The sequence below is a fragment of the Elephantulus edwardii genome, unplaced genomic scaffold (assembly GCF_000299155.1).
Source record: "Elephantulus edwardii isolate Elephantulus edwardi_28Jun2011 unplaced genomic scaffold, EleEdw1.0 scaffold00325, whole genome shotgun sequence".
NCBI classification, from domain to species: Eukaryota; Metazoa; Chordata; class Mammalia; order Macroscelidea; family Macroscelididae; genus Elephantulus; species Elephantulus edwardii.
The window spans coordinates 1860349-1866931 of NW_006400075.1; the positions used below are offsets into that span (position 1 = coordinate 1860349).

At 53.5% G+C, this 6583-nt stretch overlaps 1 protein-coding gene across 1 annotated transcript in view; it reads left to right on the top strand.

The window, feature by feature from the left end:
- The window catches only part of UPB1 (ureidopropionase, beta), a 32138-nt gene that overhangs the window by 4557 nt on the left and 20998 nt on the right, over positions 1-6583 (top strand). The window contains exons 2-3 of the mRNA XM_006901427.1: positions 1470-1641; positions 3562-3649. Of these exons, the coding sequence (XP_006901489.1) occupies positions 1470-1641; positions 3562-3649 (260 nt within the window). The remainder of the gene's footprint in view (positions 1-1469; positions 1642-3561; positions 3650-6583) is intronic.

Here is a 6583-nt window from a genome sequence, read left to right on the forward strand (position 1 = left end):
GGGGGGGGGAGGTGGCAGCGCTGGGCACATTTGTAACAGAGCAAGCAGCATGGAAGGCTGATTGTCAGGGGCGGATCTGAACCCAAGCTGTCAGGGGGCGGTGCTGAGCGCAGGGGCTGACAGGCCTGTGATTTTTGAAAGGAACGTCTAGGGAGAGTGATTTCAAGTGGGAGATGAGTGTTATTATTAGATCACGACTGTCAGGTTCTTTATGATGTGTTCTCAAGGGATTTCATAACCATTTCGCCCTTAGTCGGGGCTTTCTGGCCAGGGGTGGTGGCCAGGGACCCTGCTGCTTACCTGGGGACAGGTGTTATATTATGTCCTGTGGAAGAATTTGTAAATAAGAATTTGCTAATAAGCATAACCCAGAATGAGCACAGGGCCTTTGGTCTGAGACCTGGAGAGGGGGACCACCTGCCAGCATGGAGCACAGCAGGCCCACCATGAGCGCAGCAGCCAGGACTCCTGAAACTTTACAGCCATAGCAAAGCCTGGCACAGCACCTCCCACCAATGTCCCCTGGGCATGTGTCTTCGTCCTCGATGCAGCACTCTGAGGCCGGTTCTTGCATGTTGTGGAACTGTCAGTGTTGACTGCTGAACTTGAATTCCTGTCCCTATCTCAGCACAGAAACACAATCTCTCAAGGAGCCACCAGCCTTCATGCTGACTTCTTGGACTGTCCAGTGTGACAATAAGCACGTGGGCCCCGCCTCCTCCTCTGTGTGGTCCCTCATTGGCTTCACCTCCCCATCATGTGGCCCCCTCAGTGATTCCCTCATGGGTCCCACCTTCTCATCTTGGTCTCGCCTCTCTGTCAGTGACTGCAGCAGTGGGAAATGTGTCAGAAAGATGAGGATGGTACAGAACTGGGTTCAGATCTGTTGTCCATAGACTCTATGGTATCTAACAACAGCCCATCAGAGTCATGACCTCGTTGGCCAGGCCTCTCTGTCTGTGTGGTCCTTCCCCCCCCCCCTCCGTTCATCTCTCACTCTCTTCCCCCTCCTCCCCTCTGGGCCCCTCATTGACTCCACCTCCCTGCCAGTGTGGTTCCTCATTGACCCTGCCCTGTCACTTGCCTCAAACGAGCCACTTCTTCCTACCGAGCCTACTTCCCTATCAGAATGGTCCATCATTGGACTCTCTTCCCATCACCCGGGCCCTCATAATGTTGCTGCCCTTATAACGTGGCTCTTCATTGGCCCCGCCTCCCTGCCGGTGTGCTACATCATTGGCCTCACTTTCCCATAAACTGGCCCCTCATTGACTCTGCGCTGTCACGTGACTCCTCTTTGGCCCTGCCCCCTGCCTATCTGGTCTTTCACTGGCTGCTCCTTCCTGCCCACTCCTAGACGAGTCTCCTTGCATTCAGGCGCGAGGCACGTGAGCTCTGCCTTTCCTCTGGTACCTTTTTAAATATGGATGATTTCACTGAAACGCCTCCTTATCTCCCGCTCCCTTTAGGAAACTTGACCTGCCTAGCGCAGCCCTGGACGCAGCGCGCTCAGGGGACTTCGAACTACAGGGCTATGGCTTTGAGGCGGCCAGGGAGCAGCTGAGGCCTCCTCGCACCGTGCGCGTGGGGCTGGTGCAGCACCGAACCCCGCTCCCCGCTGGGGCCCCGGTGGCTGACCAGGTGCGTGCTTGGCCCATATCTGGGTATGGGCCCACTGTGTCATGAATCCATCAATGGTCCTGTCTCAGTACCCTCAGACCACAACACTGCACCTACAGCACCGACCTCCCCTTTGCCGTCCTGTCACCCCTCACCACCCGCTCCAGCGTCCCCTCGGAGCCTCACCACTTGGGAGGTACACCACCCACAGCTGTCTGCCTGGGTCCCTGCTTGACTTGCAGACGGGCCGCAGGCGGAGGGGCTGAGGGTGCCTGTAGTGTGGGACCTCCCATGCCCTCCCAGTTGGTGTGGCAGTTTCATACAGACTTTCAAGAGGCTGGCATCCTCATTAGGGATGCTCCCTGCAGGCCTGTTCTTTGGGCCTGTACCGCCTGGCTGATGGCAGCAAGTGTGGAGCGTCTACTGTCCTCTTATGTCGTCCTTCACATCATGGCCCTTCTTCACTTTTGTCAGGGGAAAAGGTTCCTGGCCCCAGGCTGCTACAAACAGCTCGATGTTACAGAATTCTCCAGTATACCATGAAGAGTAGCCCACTACCATTGAGAGGACAGCCAACAATCCTGTGAACTTGAAACAACAGTTTCCTTAGTAAAGAAGGTCAACAGGGAGCATCTGGTTCCCATAGAACTGTCTGCACGGGATCAGGCAGCAGCTCCTCAGAAGATCAAGGAGGAACATAGAGGACAGCGAGTGGATAGTGGGGACAGTGAGCAGATGGGGGGACAGTGAGCAAATGGGAGGAGAGCACAGGAAAGGAAGACGAACAACTTGAAGAATGCAGTCAGTGTCACTGCATTGTACACAGACGACACATTCAGTGTGCCTTCTACTATGTGTATCCTCACAAACATTCCCTGGGAAGCAGCTCTGCCTGGTAACAACCCGGGATCACAGTGAGATGGAACCCACTCAGTGCAGCAGGTTTCGTTTGGGAGTTTTGAGGTAACTTAGGGTAAAGTAGTAGAAGTCCCTCCAAGAGCTGGGCCAGGAGTGGACGTGCACACACAGCATGGATCATGATGATGGTCAGGACCTACTGCCAGCAGAGGACCCTACCAGCAACCCAGATTGCCAAGCTGGCTTTGCATGGTGAGGCCTCGCGTGTGCAGACAGTGCTGGAGAGAGAGGGACAGCACAGGAAAGGCTTTGTGTTGGTTCACAGCCTGGCTCTCTGGGTGATTCCTGGGCAAACACTTCTGACTGTCTCCTGGGTGCTAGACGACAAGGCAGAGATACAGCAATGACCCCCAATGCCTTCTTCCTGCCCCTGAGGAGAGTGTGGGGTCATGAGAGTGGTAGGCAGTGACAGCACTGTGCTGCCCACAAGAGCCCAGGAGCTCCGGTTACCCTGAGACTTGGCCAGCTGCCGAGAGCAGGAGCGGAGGACCAGAGTCAGGAGACAATCTCTTTCCCACAGAGGTCATGGCCACACCTCATATGGGAGGACAGGGGTGACCAAAGCCTCCCCTCCTAGACAAGCTAGATCCTCTCTTATATATACCCCCAGGGACACAGGGTGGTGGGGTCCTCCAGCATGTCCTCAGCCAGGGCTTCTGGCCAGCTCATTCCTGTGAGAATCTGCACGTGCACCTCGATGTTCAACAAGAGCCTCAGAGATCTCATGTTGCTGGTCAGATGCTGCTGTGGACATGCACTGCCTGGCAACCATAGATTCAGACACAGCACGCATCTGCCTGGAAATGGGGACTGTCAACAGCGGATAACCTGGGATGAACCCACTGGAAGGCCAGGTCCTCCCTTCCGTGCCTGTCTGCACCCCACATGGCACTGTCCCATCTGGAGAGGATCCCCAGTAGCCCAGCTGTTTTCACCTCCCACCTGCTAGGAGTCAGACCTTTAATGACCTAAGTGTGGCCTATAGGGAGCTGCACTGGCTCACTCCTCACTCTCCCTCACCAGATATCTGCCCTTCACCGACACATCGAGGCCATTGCCGAAGTGGCTGCCATGTGTGGGGTCAACATCATCTGTTTCCAGGAAGCTTGGAGTAAGTCTCTGTGGGGCTGTCTTACTTCCACCTGGTCCTGTTGCTGCTCTCCATGTCCAGCCTCTGCCCCTGTGTCTGCGGACCTGCCTCTTCCTTGTCCTGCTACAGCTCCCCTCCTCAGACCATGGTACCTCCTGTCCCCTCCATCTGCATCCTGTCCCCTGTTCTAGTCTTCTTAACCCTGCTCACCCCTTGAGTCCCCACTCTGAACCGCCTCCCTGACCTCTACTCCTAGACAAGCTAGGTCCTCTCTCATAGATTAAGATGTTTGTCAAAGCTATATATGCTCTGCAAGTTTGTAGCACCTCTTCTACCCCACTCCAATGTCCAGATACCCTGTGGTGGTGAGAAATGTGTGCCTTTCAATCCTTTCTGCTAGTTACTCAAATTTCTGTCCAGTCTAGAAACTTGGATCTTTCTGGTCTAGAGAATTGTCCTGGAGAAGGTGTAGCCAGAATGCTCCTTGAAGATGAAGATGATAATATGTCATTTCACAAGCTTTGGGTGTACTTAGAGAGGGGCATCATGCTTGGGCATCACACTTGATCATGTTCTGTACGTGGCTTCAGATGGTGTGAACAGTAGCCAGTTCCTTCCTGTCCCCCATTTGCTCTCCAAGGAGACTGAGCTCTACAGTGATGTGATTGAAGTTCCTCCACAAGGTTCCCTGTGGGCCTTTCACGATAACTGTGCAGAATGTCGACATTCTCTGAAATGTCCACAGTCTGGATGCTTAGAATAGTCTTCATTTTTGCCGTAAATGTGGCAAAGAGGGCACTCAATTCTTAATTCAGTCTACAAACTTGGGTCTTTCTGATCTAGGACACTTTCTTATATCACTTCATCAGTCACTTTCTCTGCTAAGCTTTCCCCTCTCCCTGCTATCCCAGTTTCTAGCAGTGTCGGGTGGGGCTACGGAGACCTGGTGGCATAGTTCACAGGGAACTGTGCTGATACCCAAAGGCCATACAACAGCTGCCCCTCAGGAGAAGGAGGGACAATCTCCTTCTGCGCAATTTACACCCTGTGCCAGCCTGCCGGAGGCCTGTGAGTGGACGCAGTAATTTTTAGCATGTCTAGCCCATAGACTAGTGCCCTAATTTTCTTACATGCTGTGTCCTATTCTTTCCTCTGTGCCTCCTTGCTCAGTTTTTTTGGTGTATTTCCTGTAATTGGTCATTTAGTCCTTCTGGTCAGCCTTGATCTCTGCATCATATGTTCATTTACAGATGTTCTTTTGGTGATCTGAACACTGTCATTCTTGTGCCTCACTTTTTCAGAATTGCAGTCCCTTCTCTTTCCCCTAAGGATAATTTGTATGTTGCTGTTGTTATGTGTCGTCTGGTTGACCGTGATTCCCAGCGACCCTGTGAACTGGAACGCTGTCCCATCCTGTGCCATTCTCACCCTCTCTGACACACTTGGGCCCGTTGCTGCAGTCATTGTGTCAGTCAGTCTCATTGAGGGTCTTCCTCTCATAGGCTGACCTTCCACCTTTCTAAGCATCATGTCCTTTTCCAAAAACTGGTCCCTCCTGACAATGTGCACAAAGTATGGAGACGAACTTTCATCATCCTCGCCTCTTAGGGGCACCCTGGCTGCCCTTTCTCCAGACAGAGTTATTTACACAATACTTTTTAGCCCTACAGAGTCCCTACTTCCAGTTGGTCTTCTTTCTGAGCATATTTTATAACTAAGCATTAAAGTGCTGATCCCTGCCTCAGAGGTTGCGGACAGCTCACCTCTGACGTCAGACCAATGACTGCTAGCAGGTCGTGCTGCTGGTATCTTCCACTCATTCTGGCTGCTCACTTCCCGGGGAAGAGGCCTTGGAACTTGGGCCAAGAAGGAAGAGAGCCTATTAACACATATCCCCACCCTGCATCTGCCCTGCCTCGCCCGGGCTGACCTTCTGGTGAGCTCTCAGGAGAGCCAACCTCATGCCTTCTCTGGGCAACGGGCCAGTGTCCATTCTAAGCTGGGGGAGGGTCTTCTTAAGTAGGTCTGTTTGCCCCCTCCGCAACCTCCACCTTCAGGCCTTTAGTTATCAAGGGAGACTCTGTGGAGGGCTGCCCACTCCTCCAGGCTGTAGACCCCCAACCTATCCAGCTCTCTGACCTGTGGCTGACCTCCCAGCCCTGTGGACAGCTTTGTGTGAGAATCCCTTCACAAAAGCCGGGCCCCAACTGCAGGCCTGGCGCACACAGGCTCCTTCCGGTATCTTGTAATAGCTTTGTGTACTGGCACGTCTCCCCAGGGCTCCTGTTTCTTCCTCACCTTGGTCTGTCTGTTTTTGCTGTCCTTACCCCTCACCTGTTTTATAATCAATGACTATGACAGTCTCTGGGCCGTGCGAGGCGCTGAGAAGTATTTATGAGGCAGAGGTTCAACAACCTATCCCCCTTCTTAGGCATGGAAATCTCCTGCTTGCGTTATAAGGCCTGCCTGTCTACCCTTTCTGTGTGGATCTGGGGCCTGTTCTTGCAGCCCTGGGAGTACCGCTCATGCCCAGTCCCCGGCCACTGTGCCCACTGGAGCGGCCTCTTGCTCACTGCATGAGCAGGGACTGGTCCTTCAGCTTGAAAACTTCGCAGCCAGTCCTTGCAAGTTTGTTTGTGTTAGAGTGACTGTGTAAACAGGAAGAGAAGATACGAAAATGGAGATGAGAAATTTGGAGCTGGTGAAGAAATGGAAGGTGGGGTTCCCTTGGGGCTCCAAGTCTCTCCTGATGTTCTGAAAGCTGAGAATGAACAGCCCTTGAGAGACATTCATGTCATCAACAGCTTATTTTCTTGGCCTCCTTAAAATAGTCAACCCCGCTTCTCAGAGGCTGGCCCTGCTCCCACCTGCCTACCTGCCCTGTGCCCCCCTCCTGCCTGCCCTGTGCCTTCCTGCCTACCTGCCCTGTGTCCCCCTACCTGCCCTGTGCCCCCT